The 14,701-nt window shown below is 36.8% G+C and overlaps 3 protein-coding genes across 7 annotated transcripts; all 3 read right to left on the minus strand.

The window, feature by feature from the left end:
* Positions 1-34: 34 nt before the first annotated feature.
* On the minus strand, positions 35-5,872 carry capt (adenylyl cyclase-associated protein 1). Of its 4 annotated transcripts, none has more exons than XM_088047698.1 (8): positions 5,730-5,872; positions 1,826-1,931; positions 1,428-1,779; positions 1,046-1,376; positions 843-1,000; positions 589-795; positions 397-540; positions 35-347 (listed from the first exon to the last, which is right to left on the minus strand). In XM_088047698.1, the coding sequence occupies exons 3-8, from the start codon at positions 1,740-1,742 to the stop codon at positions 261-263; spliced, it is 1,242 nt and encodes a 413-aa protein (XP_087903824.1). In that variant the 5' UTR covers positions 1,743-1,779; positions 1,826-1,931; positions 5,730-5,872; the 3' UTR covers positions 35-260. The 4 variants fall into 4 exon arrangements, with proteins under 4 accessions (XP_087903824.1, XP_087903825.1, XP_087903823.1 ...); XM_088047699.1 differs by having other exon boundaries at positions 1,826-1,943; XM_088047697.1 differs by lacking the exon at positions 5,730-5,872 and adding an exon at positions 3,350-3,868.
* A 244-nt stretch (positions 5,873-6,116) lies between these two features.
* Naprt (nicotinate phosphoribosyltransferase) lies at positions 6,117-10,564 on the minus strand. 2 transcript variants are annotated; one of them, XM_088047669.1, is made up of 8 exons: positions 10,151-10,564; positions 9,157-9,327; positions 8,981-9,107; positions 8,847-8,930; positions 8,654-8,778; positions 8,011-8,323; positions 6,539-7,214; positions 6,117-6,489 (listed from the first exon to the last, which is right to left on the minus strand). In XM_088047669.1, exons 1-8 carry the CDS (start codon positions 10,227-10,229, stop codon positions 6,412-6,414), a joined length of 1,653 nt encoding a protein of 550 aa, XP_087903795.1. In that variant the 5' UTR covers positions 10,230-10,564; the 3' UTR covers positions 6,117-6,411. The 2 variants fall into 2 exon arrangements, with proteins under 2 accessions (XP_087903795.1, XP_087903794.1); XM_088047668.1 differs by having other exon boundaries at positions 7,933-8,323; positions 10,151-10,563.
* A 909-nt stretch (positions 10,565-11,473) lies between these two features.
* Positions 11,474-14,023, minus strand: LOC148166937 (uncharacterized). Its single transcript, XM_088047457.1, has 6 exons — positions 13,830-14,023; positions 13,440-13,610; positions 13,204-13,395; positions 12,643-13,157; positions 12,408-12,597; positions 11,474-12,363 (listed from the first exon to the last, which is right to left on the minus strand). The coding sequence occupies exons 2-6, from the start codon at positions 13,569-13,571 to the stop codon at positions 12,208-12,210; spliced, it is 1,185 nt and encodes a 394-aa protein (XP_087903583.1). The 5' UTR covers positions 13,572-13,610; positions 13,830-14,023; the 3' UTR covers positions 11,474-12,207.
* Between the last annotated feature and the right edge of the window lie 678 nt (positions 14,024-14,701).

Raw genomic sequence — 14,701 nt, forward strand, 5'->3', positions numbered from 1 at the left:
CTCTCTTTTTTCCCTAACCCCCAAATAAAACTCCTTTGAACTAGAAAGCTGTTTAATCCAAGTCTTAGGCATAATTAAATAATAATTCAGACGAAGTAAATTCTTGTTATTGAATCACTCGTGATATAAAATCGCACTGATATAAATCCACAACCAATAATTAAATATTGCTTTATCATAGTAGCGGTAGATATGGAAGTACGAATTTACAAATTTATGTATAAAATTGCTTAAATGTGTTAAAATTAAAATCTAAGTGTTTAGCCTTTGTTCTCCACTATAGTTGTGGAGAGGCCTTGCCCTGGAACGACCGTAGTTCTGTACTGCTCAGGAACGGGATGCTCCGTCTGAAAAATCCACACTAAACAACATTCTAACAATAATTTCGGTATTTACATAATCCCCATTTCCTTTCGGTACAAGGACGTTCATTTCTGAGGACTTGGAACTGACGATCACCACATCTAACGACTCAGGACTCAAGTACATTTGGCAACCATCGGTTTTATCTATTGATATTGTTGGAACTTTACCAAGCACCTACAAACTCAAACTTAACAACATTCCACCCACTCACTTTCAACATACCTGCATTTGAACCGATTGACAGTTGATGAACTCCATGGATGACACCAAACTATCAAAAACAACTGACGTCTTCTTGCAGGAGTCTAAAGTAATGGAGTTGATTTTCCCCTTGATGACAACGGTTGAATCCGTACATCTGAACAAATACACCACGTTGTTCATTTCGGCGTTTTCCACAAGAAGGTTCTGGTTGCCTTTTTGGTATTCCTGAGAAAAAACAGTCAAAATATGATTTTATGGAGGTATTAACTCACGATGAGCCACTTCTTCCCATCTCTGACAAAAACTGGCGGCTTGTCGACTATCGAACCTGGGCCACCACCTCCATGAGATGGAGTCTTAAAAGGTGCTGGTCCTTCTCTCAAAGTCGGGTTCTTGTGGGTTTGCATTTCGGACGTGACCTTCTTTAAACCTAAACAAACCGTTAATAAAAGTTCAGTTTGGAGACGAGACTTACTTCTGGTGATATTTTCTCCTTGGTTGATTTGAGCAAATAGTGCCGATCTGTCGGCGTCTCCCGCTCCTGCAGACAGATCAACTAATACCGGCGGTGGTGGAGGGCATCCCGGTGGTGGTGGAGGCGGCGCGGCTGTTCCCTTTCCAGCCCAAACTAACCCAGTGGTGTGTTGTTGTTTAACAAACGCTTGGAGTTCTGTCAAAGTTTGTAGCCATGCTTTGACCCAATCGACGTGTTTCTTGTCTTTTTCCTTCCAATCTTTGAGGACTCGGTTTGTGTAGAATTGGCCGGCATCGTTCATTTCTTTGACGTATGGCGCGGGGGTAGGACTCTGGAATTTAAAATTTCCAATAAAAGAGGAAAAAATGTTTTAGTTACGTACCACAGTGACCCATCCTAGTGCGGGTATGCTTTCGCTGATCGCCGAAAGATGATTGAAAAACGGGGACGTGCGGTTTTTCTCCCGGAAATTTTGTATTGCACTAATTTGATCACTTGTCGGTTTTAACAGATTGATGATTTCAGGTTGACTGGGTTGTTTCGATTGACTAGCTACAGTCAAATATTGCAACTGCATTTGAAAGGCATTGTGGACCAGTTGGCTGTGTTGGCCGACATCACCACCGATTTGTTGTGATACTTGGAGGTATTGTGCTAGTGGTCCCTGTATGATGGCGCTAAATCCCTGGACACTCATGTTGATCTCTGGTGTATTAGTTGTCTTAAAGTTATTTCTGAAATATCCTGTTACGACTGACCGCACACGAACATAATACTCACAACAAGTGTTCAATTGGAAGGCAAACTTTTTCTAGACGAGAAGTAACTGTCTCTAGTCTTGTAATTAGATCTTCTAAGTCACTACGGAGGTAGCTCTCATCTGGTGCTGAAACCAAATCTGTGATTCAATGACCTCACACTTTATGTAATTGAGTGATGAAAATTATCGTAACTTCAGATAACTAATAACTCAAACAATGTAGTGAGTTGAGGGGGGAAAACCGCAACTTCACCACGAAAAATGCGATAGCAATCGATTTTAGCTACTTACGTTGCAAGAAAAGACACGAAAATGCGTTTGATATAACTGAGATGTTTTGTGCAGATGAGCAACTGCGTATTTTTAGAATGCGTTGGCAAAAATGTTTTTGAGTTTTCCGTTATGCGCAAGATTTAGATTTTGTGTCTAAATAATCGTTTCGCAACGCACTGTGCAAGTATTGGCAAATTGAAATATTTGCACTGTTCGAATTTCTTACTATAATTGTTTCATTAAAATATCCTGCGATCCATTAAATTTGAAATTGTAACTGGCTTTGAGGAAAAAAGTCATGTCGTAACTAACACGAACACCGACATACGTTCGAAACATGGCCTGCTTAGAATGGGGATTTAATGGTTCACACGATATAATTACCGTTGGTAACAATAGGTCATAATAACTACCAAATTTGTAACTACTAAACTTGTTTATCTTATCCAGTATCGGAGTTTGCTTTTATACAGGAAAACTCCGAATGCATTTCGCAACAACAAACTTCCCTTTAACTGGGTTAAATAAAGTAAATAAGATCAAAGTTGGCAATGTAGAATTAACAGTATCATCAATTTTTAATTAAACGCAAAGCAAAGTGTACGTTTATGGTTCCGGTGGAATAATTCTGTTATTAATTCATATGGACTTAGTGGAGTAAATCCTGAAGGGTTTAACGTCCACAATTCAAAGGGTTGTGAAATTGCGGGAATCAAATCTGGCGTGCGAACTTCGTTTTGAAAGATGAGATTAAATTTCTTGTAGTAAAAGTTGGAGAAGAAAATAAAAAACTGCGATTCGGTTTAGTTCAAAGAAAGTAAAATTTCTAATTGCTTGGTGACAAATACGAAAGAATTACTGGTACGATCATACTTTTTACGGGCTTGGTAACCGCATTTAGAGTAAACAGATCGAATTTTAGTAAAACGAGGTCACTGAAAAGAATCAGAGTCTGACATTTAGAATAAATGAAATTCTTCTAAACTCGCTGACCTGAAATTTAGACAGGAAAATCTTGGAAGAAGGGCAATACTCGGTTTTATCGGGTTATCATGTTTTTTTGTGGCCAAAACACTCAAGTTTGTGTGTCAAAATCGGATAAGGATTTAATCAGTGCTGGAATTTCTATATTTGATTGGGAAAATCGATTAAATCAGACAAGATTCATTTTACCTAGTGTCACGTAAGTAAATTTATCATTGTGACAGTGACATAAAACCCCCCTGATACTTTCTAAATTTGATAAAGAAGTAAGGGATTCCTCGTCTCACCTCCCGCAATAACGGGTCCAAAAGGGTCGAATTTAACTCTATGTTCAGAGGCATGTTGTGTAAGATCTATAATTTCGGAAAAAAGCCTGTGTCTCCTGAGAGCCAACTCGTCTTTTCCAACTGGGGTAGCAGGAGGTGTACATGGTGCTTCTGAATCAACAGTTTCCACATCCTCGGACTCTCTAAACCACGTAGGGAGCGGTGTGTGACTCCTACATGTCCCCAAATTATCGGCGAGTTTGACTGCTGGGCCGACACCTTCACAAAACACTTCGTCATCATCGGAAACTTCGATTTTAATGTCAGACCCGTCTGAATTGCGTTTACTTTTCGAGTTTATCACATTATCGAGGATAGGTAGTTCGTTGGCTTTGTTCGTTTCGCACTTTTTACCCGCATCTGTTGGCATTGATTCGTTGTTTGATTTACTTTTGCACCAGCAACACTTGGAGAACATGGGGATTATGGTTTAGTTTTCCATGGTGCACTAGGCATAACGTCAGCATCACACACGCGAGATGATCATCCCCGATCTTGGTGGGGATCTGAAGGGTTATTCCTGCTAGAACTGTACAGTTCCTGCGCCTTGCCAACCGCGCCCTACATGACAAACGCGAAAACGAACACGCTTTTACTTCCGCAAATTTTTCAATGAGACTTTTTCAAAAACTACCACGCATCCGCTGATCGATCGAGGGAAGATGTATTCTCGAACGAATAAAAATCATCTATTAATCATTTTTGTCGACCCTAACACAGTTCCCGACTTAACGCGCCGGAAACTTTATGTAGTGGCAAACTAAAATTATTTCACCAATCAATTTATAACATAGACAGGGAACGGCAGATGGCACTTGGAGCCTTAACCCACGTTTAATTATTGTTTAATTCTTCTAATTTCATACATGTAAATACTTTCCACGTGCGTTGGTTTACTTAGGGTCGTTTCCAGACGAAATACTGCACATAAAAGAGGATTTGCTGAACAAAGGGATTCACAATTATTGACCGGGACTGCTCAACAAAACCAACAATAGTTCAATGCTAGAGGAAAAACGATTCTATCTATTGTTAAAACATTTTGCAAACAATTTCGGATTCGATTTTTAAGGTGCGACGGGAAAAATACCTCCACGATCACATTCCACTTAAATTAGATTTGCTGCAATTGGATAACGTGTAATGTAATCCTTCTCGAATCCCCTGGGATTATAAGCACACAAAACAGGCAGACATTGTAAACAAGACGTTTGCTTTTAATCAACTTTTATTGCCAATTTTGTTTAGTTTCTCGGTATCGACACATGCAGAAATGAGCAATCTTCAATTAAATGAGCTCATTTGGTGCTGTGGGCAAAAAACCTCGAAAACAAGCAGGTAGTCAGGTGCTATTTTATAGCATGTTGGCATGTTTTGTTTAAAAGTCATCCAAACGACACAATAAAAAGCAAACAAAAAAGTAAAAATAATATAATACACAAAAAAAATAACTCGTTATATCATACTTATGCATCATTCCAAAATAACCAAAATTAAAACGCACTTAGTGTGATTATATGTTATTATTTTATTTAGAGCGTTCACAACTTAGCAACAGTACGAAATCTTTTATTTTAAACCCATTCATTCCTTCAAACATCCACAATAAACATCGCGATGGTATCTATTTTTAAATGTCCTATTTATGCAACGATAGAATATTCTAAATATATCCCAAAAATGATTACTTAATTCCCGCGGAAATCTTAAATCAGAACTACAAAAAAAGACAAAAAAGTTTACGTCAAACAATCAAAGCAACCTATGGATCAGCGTTGTCGAAGCTCGACTGTATTATTTGCACATATACATAAATTTTACAGTGTTGTAACCTAGTAACAGTTTTTTTGGTAAATATTTATAATGTTACTGTTAATTCCTAAATTAATTTTGTTTTAGTCAGTCCCCCCTGTATATATCTACCGTTATTTACAAGCGAATTGAGTCAGATAAAATGATTCATTCTATTAAAAATATAGACTTTCTCGTGCGATTTCAGTGTCCCGATTTTACCTAAAATGGCAATCGCTTTAATGGAAATAATTAGATATCTGAAGGGCATTGTTCGCGATTTTAAGATGAGATAAATGTCAATGTCAAAATAAATGACACCTATGAATCAGTGCATGATGTCAATATGATTCAGGCTCAAGAGCTGACATTGCTTGATTTTCACCCCTTTTTAGCCCCCAATTGTCATAGAAAATTGAATAAATCAAACAAATGCTGACGTTTGTTCCTCTCTAATTTTTACCACTTCAGAGACAACCAAAAAGCCGGCTAGTTCAATATTGAAACCAGAGCTCCCTGGAACACGAATTTATGATTTGGGGGCACTTACCTTAAAATAAGGGCGACTTGTCGTGGAAAATCACAAATTTACACTAAAATTTCAGGTCTTAACCAAAACTTTGCAGCTGACAAACACTGGGCGGCTGCCACTGCTACTATCGCTATCACCACAGTTTACTCTATAGTCCGTTACTAATTTCACACAATTAATACTGGTATCTTTGTCTAATATGCAGGTGTGGAATATGTCCATCTCTGTCATAATTGTGTACGAACCATCACCATGGAGATGGAGGAATGAGTCATAAAACCTCACTAGATGAGCGTCAGGTGGCAGCACTGCTCTTAGTAAACGGAAAAGTTAAATTTTGAAAGTTATGGCACGTTATCAGTTTTGGTGTTAATTGATCATAAATCTGGGTGAGTAAACGTGGAATTAATTTTCTAGGTTTTATTACAAAATATTGTGTTTGTTTTGAATAACAGAAATTATAAAAATATGGTACAAACTGCGGTATAAATAATCCAACTTCTACCAAATTTGGGAACACAAATTAGCGTGAATTCATGGGAAGATACTACTAGAAGCCTATTGTAAATAATACAACTCACAGCCAAGATACATGGAGTCCTTGTGCTTTTTTATTGTAACAAGAGTGGACATAAAATTTGTACTAGGTAAAGCATTAAAAGTGCCATGACTATGACTGTCTAACTCCTTAAGACAGCTCTCAGGACAGTTCACCAATGGGGGCGTTCTCGAGCCATAAATTATGAAGGAAGTTGTACAAGTCGTCACTCACTGCAACCTAAAAAACACTCAGTATAGCCTACTATTCTAGGTCGGTACCAACAAACCTTGAACGGTGTGGGATTTAGATTCCTTTTTATATCAGGTCTTAAAGTCTTCAATGAGGACTGTACTCTCTGCTTAATCTGTTGGAGATCTGGTAAAGGCTGACAAATGCCCCCATCTTTCCAATAGACAGTCAAGAGTCTTTCCACTCGCGATGGAATGACGTAAGCTCTCTTAGACTCTATAAACGGATGGCGACATAGAACTTTTTCGTTTATACTAGGAGGTAGTTCTATAGATCTTTGCAGTAGATCCACAAGAGCGTCTCCACTTTCACTATACAACCTATATGCGTCTTTTCGACCAGGCATTGTCACTTTCCCAACATCTTGGCTAAGCTTAATCCTAGGTTGCTCGTTTAATTCTACTAATTTGTACACGCAGCCTAAGGCAGGTTGTCTTTGGCAAGTAACCAAATGAGTCCCAATACCAAAACAATTAATTTTATGCCCCTGTTCGTTTAGACTTAGTATAGTTTCTTCGTTAATATCGTTGGAAGCCATAATCATCAAGTCTTGAAACCATGGAATGTTGTACTTCTCACTAATCTCAGTGAAGAACTGACGAGCAACATTAGATAAATACGCCAAATCGCCACTGTCTAAACGAATACCAATAGCTCTGTATCCCAAGTCGTTCAGAGCTAACGCCACTGAGCAGAAATTGAGGAGGCCGCTCCTGAAAACAACACTTCTAGCAACTTGAAGCTTCTAGATTTATACAACTATACATGCTAGTTTTGCCATAACAAAAATTTAGAGTGCACATCAGTGCGAGTGAGTACATACCCCGCATACCCAGCACAGGTTTATTATTTCGGCTGGTTTTTAGTGATCCACCAGCAACACAGATTCAGCCATAATCAAACCATGTTAAGTAGGCCAGCCATGAACCAGCATGTGGCGATGGTTAAGAATTCCCAAAATGGGTGATTTCATGCCTTACCTTGAAATGTAGTTTTGCTGATTGGGTAACAAGGCAGATATGAGCGGTTACACCACAATGAAAATGCGCCACAAAAACGAGAATCTTACGTTTTCTCAGTTTTTTTTAAGATGAAATGATGTTAAAGTGCGTTCAATTATGCCACAGATGAAACCTTTTATGGGCTTTTGACTTATCAACTGTTTATGTAATTGAAATGAACGTAAAATTGTGTATTGTTCGTCCGATCTATCAAAGTAAAAAAAAATTGAATTTGTTTTGTCGGTGTGATTTCTGGTTGTTTTCAGTGAAAGCATGGAAATCTTGTGATCATGAAGAAGCTTAGTTCTGGTTCACGTCTGATATCCCACGTCTGGTGGTGGTTTGTTGGCGATGCATGTCTGTTGCTGGCGACAGCTGAAATGATCTAGCCCCTTGGAGACATGCACCCAAAATCGGTCCATGTGGTTACCTGTACTCGTTATGCGTTTGGGTGTTGGGCAGAGTGACAGGCCACTTATGGGTGGCGTGGGTCATGCGACAGGAATACCTCTTAACGTCATACGTATCAACTAAAGCCATAAATCCATCAGGAAATGCAATAGCAAAGGAAATTAGGGCTGCCATTTCTCCATCACTCGCTTCAGAAGCCACAACCTTGAAAATAGAGACCAAATCTGTTCTCCATTCCAGAGCTAGTTGGAGAAGATCTCTTGGTTCACCTCCAAGTTTGGGTTCCAGGGCTGTGTTACGAAGATCTGTGAATCCGTTGAATGAAGTGATGTAGGCATGAGCATGTGTTCCTTTGACAGGGATATTGAAGAGTTTTCCGGCTAACACGTTGCTGGTACCATCAAACCCTCCTGAAAAGTGGTTGGGGAAAAAAGTCAAGGTCGTGCGTGTTAGCCAATTGTATCAAGACTAATAAGAGTATAATAGGGGTGTACTAGAGAATGATTAATCAAACGTGTGGTCTTCAAAATCACAGCAGATTCGTGTGTATCGCGCATTAAATGGTGCCAGGCAATTCACATGGCACGGTAAAAGTTAATAAGTTGCCAGAAATCCTGTTAAACTTGACGGTTATCTGCAATTCGGTATTGATTGTGCTACCTATATTAGTTCACACTGCCTGGTACCAAACAACAACATAAAGTAATTCTTGATACTTATTTATACCTAATAAATCATACCTATGTAGGAATATTTTGACGCTGAAAGACCCCCATCGGGACCTTGCGCCCTCCTCAAACCAAACTCAAATAATTTCATATTCCCCGCTGCCATCCGGTACCTTGCTGCATTTGTAGCCATCAAACTGAAATTAATCAAAACTAAAAATACATACTTCGATTCCAGATTGATTCTAAAGAGGATACAATTTACCTTGCGTAGTTTACTAAAGTTAGTAATGTTGTCTCAAGCAATTGCACTATGATCAAAGGACCTTCAACTCTCATCAGAGGCACTCTGTAATTCTCACGTTAAAAACTAGTTTCATTAACTCTTTTTACAGCTACCTTGGAAATGCGACAGACCCTTCTGCAATAGCGTACAACGTTACATCTTTGGCGGACACTGAACTCAAAAACTCGTAAAACTCTTCTTCTATGTTTGACGGTAACGTTTGCTTCAAATATTCAATGTCTACAACAAAACTATAACCAACTGTCCTAAACTAAACGAGGAAACCTACCACTTATTGAATAATGGAACTTTTCTAAGAACTTTAAACATTCTTCTAGACCTGCGAAAATCGTGAACTCTCCTTGGAAAGGGTTTTTACGGAAGAATAAATCAAAGACGGAGTAGTCCTTTGTTTTTCCTGACTTCCAGTAGGCGTAGGCCATCGTTATTTGATACAGGTCTACCAAAAAAAATTTGAGTCATTTGTGTCTTTTTTTCTCATTTATATAATTGTCTTCTAAAATTGAAACCTATTTTTATCAAATTACAAATATTATATGTGGTTTCACAACATACCTATAGATATTACGTCTATGAGATAAAACACGATAATATCATAAGATTGAAACTTGTGTTATATCAGTTTTTTTGTTATAACATTTTTGCCTTCCTTTTTGGTTTTGGGAAACCTGGCTTGGTGCATCGCAATGCAAATTCATCAACTGCTGGGTTAACAACCTCGTGCTTGACGCAATTCAAAAGGATAATTCCACAGTCAATACTTTTGTTTTGTACAATTAATCAGGTCACTTTTACGTAAGCCACAGTTTTAGTCATTCATTTAACTCTAATTTTTCCAATTAATGTATTAATTAGTCAGTAAAGAGTTAATAACCAGATTAATTCTATAAATATTTGCGCGTAAATTCATTATCATTATCACAACTAGGAAAAACAGAGTTTAATTCGGAATATCAGATTGTAACATTAATTTGACGCACTATCTTCAATATAATTAAAACATCCTTGAAAAAAGTATGTTTATTTCCAGGAGTGATAAAATTTAAATTCTATATAAATAACAACTTTAAAACGAGGTTAATAGATTTTTGCAATGACTAAACAAAAAGCGCAAATATAAAAAAAAGCGCGGCAAAAAAAGTTTAATAATTTTGGCGCGCTCAATTGCATAATGCAACAAAACGAAAAAATCGAGCGTGGTACAGTTTGTCATTTTGAAAAAATAAAATCTCCTTTTTTTATTATTAAAAAAAATGAATTACCTGTGAGCAGGGGCTGCACAATTCCATTTTGTCCTAACCTACGGTCTGTCATTTTCGAAGTTTGCTGTTTATCCGCCATCTCCCACAACTAGCACAGTATCAAATAAATTTGATATCTCACACTGTAAATGCTCATCTGTGCAAGTTGACTTCGAAAGCGCTACTAAAATTGTAAACCGCTCAAATCTTACACTCGCCGATCAAATATTATTTAGTTATAGTGAACAAGCGTGTTGAGTAGAAATATTGATCAACGCGGAGGTCAATGCAAGGGCATCATAGCATTAAAACTACCGCAGATTATCGTTTTAACTAAAATGTGTCGTTGTTATTTAAAAAATACACTATAGCGAATAAAGCAGGAAAATTCGTGACACACAGAGGTTCGGGCCAACACAGCTAAAGCCGTTATCTGTTATCTTCTGCGGTTTTCTGAACAAGGACGTGAAGTTACCGCCAAAATTTGAAATTTAGGCAACCAATTGTTTTTGTTGTTAGCAGTCACAAACGCTCCGATTGGTCTAGATAAAATTGTTTATCGGTGTGTTTTCAAAATTGCATACACTAGCTTTGGCGATTATATTTTATAAGCGAGTCTTAAATTATTAAGTTCCGTATCCATGTTTATATAGTTCGGTGAAATCCCTATTTTTAATAAAATTCTTATCGTTATCGATGACCTCATAGTTATAAAAAATGTGCTGTTAAATTAAGTAGATCTTGTCTTTTTAATGCCATACAGGGTGGTCACAAGGGGCTTTTTCGATATTTTTCTCAAAAACTACAAATTGTGTTCCATTTGAAATCAAAGTTCTTTTACTTTGAAGTAACCGCCTACAAATCACACCTCTATAATATGTTGCAATATAAGTGGCGGTTTTGAAAAGATCATATTGTACTTGTCTTAGAAACCAAATTTCACTTTTTTGCTCACAATACGAAAATTATAAATAATTTTTCTTTGTTATCCAATTTTTTTTTTTTAAATTTAAATATCTCTGAAATGTTGTAATTTAGGTATCTATAGGACATTATTTACACAGTGTAACAAAAATGTGAACATTTTCGTTCGATTCGTCTTATCCGCTTATTTTTGTTCCCAAAATTTGAAATTTGCATCGTTTGTAGTCTATAGTGGGCCAGCCTGTATAAGTGTTTTTCGAAACTCGAAACCATTTGATGTATGAATACAAATTGAGTTTCTTCGCGATTATCTCACCGATAAATTTTGCAAAATGGGAATAGTTCGCGATGTCACGAATCTACCTCCAAGTTCTGCCAAGTTTAGAACATAAAAAAGTTATTACTAAATAAAAACACTCGTTTCACTTTAAAATGGCCTATATTTAACAACTTTATTTACACGTTGATCTAATATTACAATATAATACTGCAAGTATCAGCCATAGTTAAATACTAGGTATTCACTAAAAAGAACTGTAGAGTAAAAAGCGCCAGTATAAAAACCCTCTTCTTGAACAGAATTTATTTTATGAAATGTCATTCTTTATCTAAGTGTCTTCCAGTCAGGATGAGTTAAAACGTAAAATTTATCATTATCATTGCGGCCGGCATTTCTACAGTTCTCTTTAGTGCAACTAAAACTTTTTTGTCACTTTTTATTCTTCAGTACTGTGACTCTCCAAATGAATATTTTTTATTGCTATATAAATAATGACATTAATTTTTCTACCACATCTTGACACATTCAAGTTTTGTTACATAATATTCCAATAAAATTAAAAAATCGTATACAAAATTCATCACAGTTGATCTACTATAATAATAGGGAGAAGGTAAAAAATGATTTTTTTCGAAAGAAAAGTACCAAGTGGGGTTATATCCAAAATTAATATTTTCCCAGATCTAAACACCGAATAAAAGGCGTAACGAAACTTAATGCGAAATTAGATAATTTTCGATAATTTGGAATATGACATCCGGTTACCTACACACATACAATAAATAGTATTTTACAACATTTTTTCGAACAGAACATAACCTCACTTGTTAATCAGGTTCTAAAGGTACACCCATTTTCACTTTTTCTATTTTACCTATCTCATGATTTTTGCGGCCCTTTCTCTGTCTCGTTCAACTTCGATAGGGTGCATTCTTTTTCTATGGGAGAAACAATTACCAGAACTTGCAAAAGCTTTAGGGCAATAAGGGCATTGGTATGGTCTAGCACCAGTATGTTGATTTATGTGGAACTGAAAAAAATATTTAGTTTTGGAACTACATAAAAACAACTCACTTTAAGATCTTGATTTCTTTTGAAGGTTTTGTCACAAAGGGGACACTTATGGGGCCTTAGATCACTATGAGTGATAGAATGAGCCCGTAAAGTGCTATTTGTGGGATACACCCTTCCACAAACTCCACAAGGATATTGAATTCCTCCATGGTACTCTTTATGCCTATACAAATTGCACTGTGTTTTAAATCTGTAACAACACTGTTAATACAAGCAGTGATCAACGAAAACTTACATTCTTCCACATATATCGCATCCGTATTTCCCTTTAGGTCTGTGCGTTTCTAGATGTACTTTAAGATTACCTTTCGTCGAAATCGTTTTACCACAAATCGGGCAAGAAAATTTGGAATTCGCAAATTCCTCACTGTTATCTTCGTCATCGTTGTTTGTGGAAGCATCGTTTTCTTCAGTCTCTTTCTCTTCATCTCCTTCTTGTTCCATCCAATTATCGTGGCTATTGAGTATTCGTTTACCATGAGGAGAGTGACTCCATGTATGGTTTTGAAGAGCAAGTTCTGAGGTAAAACTCCGAGGACATGATGGACAAAGATATGGTTTACGATATTTCTCGCAGTTTTCACTTTCTGACAAGTTCTCTCTATGCACGTGCCCTTCACTGTCGGAAGCAACATCTTCGTCGTCGTCTTCTTCCGTTTCTAAGGAGCATTGTAAGATCATCATGGGATCGACACGCACTTCCATTTCTGTTATTTCTGATTCAGGTTGTGTTTCTTTTTCTTTAATTCCCTGGAAGGTTTTGTTAAAAAAAGGGTTTGTTTAGAAAGCGACTTACTTTGGTTAGGTACGTGTGAAGCAACGATTTATTCTCTATATTTTTCTGTTCTAGAACATTGCTACTATTTGTGACGAACTTGGTCATTTTATCTTGATTTCTAAGTGCCATGGTGGCAAATCTATGAAAACCATCGAGTTTCTTGTAACAATCCTCGCAGATCATTTTTGGTAGCTTATCTTCAGCGGAGATCTAAAACGACAAATGGAGGTGTTTTTTTGACAGATTGCTCTTACCGTTAGAGCTAGATATCTTCGGATTTTCGCATGGAGAAACAATCTTCTTGCTTCTTCTCCGAAAAGAAAAATACCGGCATTGAATTCAGAAGAACATATCCGACACCATTTTGAGAGTACATTTGTTTCCATTTTGACACATTGGATTAGATTCGCGATAAAATTTCCACCCTAATAATTAAAAATTTGTTGCACGTAAGAAGGCCAATACATAGCGTCTCGTAAAAAAGTACTGTGCTTAAACAGAGCTCATTGCGCACACACTCTATAGGTACAATTCATACAATTTCTGTTGCGTGCTTTTTAAAAAACCTAATACATGCAACCCTCCCAAACAAGTGGCAAAAAAGCGATTTACGTTATTAAAAACAGACGAAAGGACGAACTTACAAGTATTGATTCTCCTTTCCGATGTCAATTCTATCATTTTAACAACGAATTATTTCCTTAACACCACCACAAATTCGGTAATTTTCTACTTTCTGATTCCCAGACGTCAAAATACACGTGCAGGATGTTCCCGCCATCTCGCAATAAGAGTCGGTAAGCGTCGACCGCCCCCATCGGTGCTCACAAATACTGCTAAAATCAATACCAGCCACCCCAATTGTAATGACGCAAGTGCTTTCTAATTATTCTTTTTCGTTTTTTTAATCAATAGTTGCATAAAATAGTGCGGGATACACAAACGGCCCAATCTCAACAATTGTTTATTATTACACAAACAAATTCTTCCTATATTTTCAAAGCGACGATAAAAAGCCAATTTGAGAAACATGCAGCTCCAATTAAAACAAACGTTGCTTTTATTGGCTCATTTTGGTGGAATTTTCGAATTCAAATAAAAGCCGATTTTAAAGACAATGACCTTTCTCGTTAGCATGGAAAACATCTGAGGCCTGAATTTGTATGCCTGTAATATCACGTGTACGTTATGTTTGTTTTATAGGTACAAATCTATTTTACCTGACAAAAATATTTATTGATACACCGAATTCGATTTTAAACGAAAATTTAATAATTCAGTGAACACGTTTGTTAATTCTGCCGCTGGTTTTGACGAGCATTTTTGCTCTCAAAAACGCTCAATTTGATTGAGAATTTGATTTCATTTAATAATTTGAACGTCAAACTGTCAAATTTCTCAAATATTCAGTTTTCATACATCAAAACCGCTGCGGTGGTTTTTCTAATCAAGCCAACTGCGAATGGAAATTTAATCACGATATTTACAAAAATTATTTAAAAAATTTGCACGTAGA

Source organism: Gnatocerus cornutus, chromosome 10, assembly GCF_029298725.1.
Source record: "Gnatocerus cornutus isolate USDA-ARS CGAHR chromosome 10, icGnaCorn1.1, whole genome shotgun sequence".
NCBI lineage: Eukaryota > Metazoa > Arthropoda > Insecta > Coleoptera > Tenebrionidae > Gnatocerus > Gnatocerus cornutus.

Coding starts and splice junctions, on each gene's coding strand:
- LOC148166937 (XM_088047457.1), bottom strand. CDS start 13,571: ATGGAAACAAATGTACTCTCAAAATGGTGTCGGATATGTTCTTCTGAA. Junction 13,158..13,203: donor TTCACACGTACCTAACCAAA/GTAAGTCGCTTT, acceptor AAAACCTTCCAG/GGAATTAAAGAAAAAGAAAC. Junction 12,598..12,642: donor TGCGATATATGTGGAAGAAT/GTAAGTTTTCGT, acceptor GTGTTGTTACAG/ATTTAAAACACAGTGCAATT.
- Naprt (XM_088047668.1), bottom strand. CDS start 10,229: ATGGCGGATAAACAGCAAACTTCGAAAATGACAGACCGTAGGTTAGGA. Junction 9,328..10,150: donor TGTGCAGCCCCTGCTCACAG/GTAATTCATTTT, acceptor TTTTTTTGGTAG/ACCTGTATCAAATAACGATG. Junction 8,324..8,653: donor GTCAAAATATTCCTACATAG/GTATGATTTATT, acceptor ACCACTTTTCAG/GAGGGTTTGATGGTACCAGC.
- capt (XM_088047697.1), bottom strand. CDS start 3,806: ATGTTCTCCAAGTGTTGCTGGTGCAAAAGTAAATCAAACAACGAATCA. Junction 1,932..3,349: donor TGGACCCGTTATTGCGGGAG/GTGAGACGAGGA, acceptor ATTTGGTTTCAG/CACCAGATGAGAGCTACCTC. Junction 796..842: donor ATGGGAAGAAGTGGCTCATC/GTGAGTTAATAC, acceptor GTTTTTTCTCAG/GAATACCAAAAAGGCAACCA.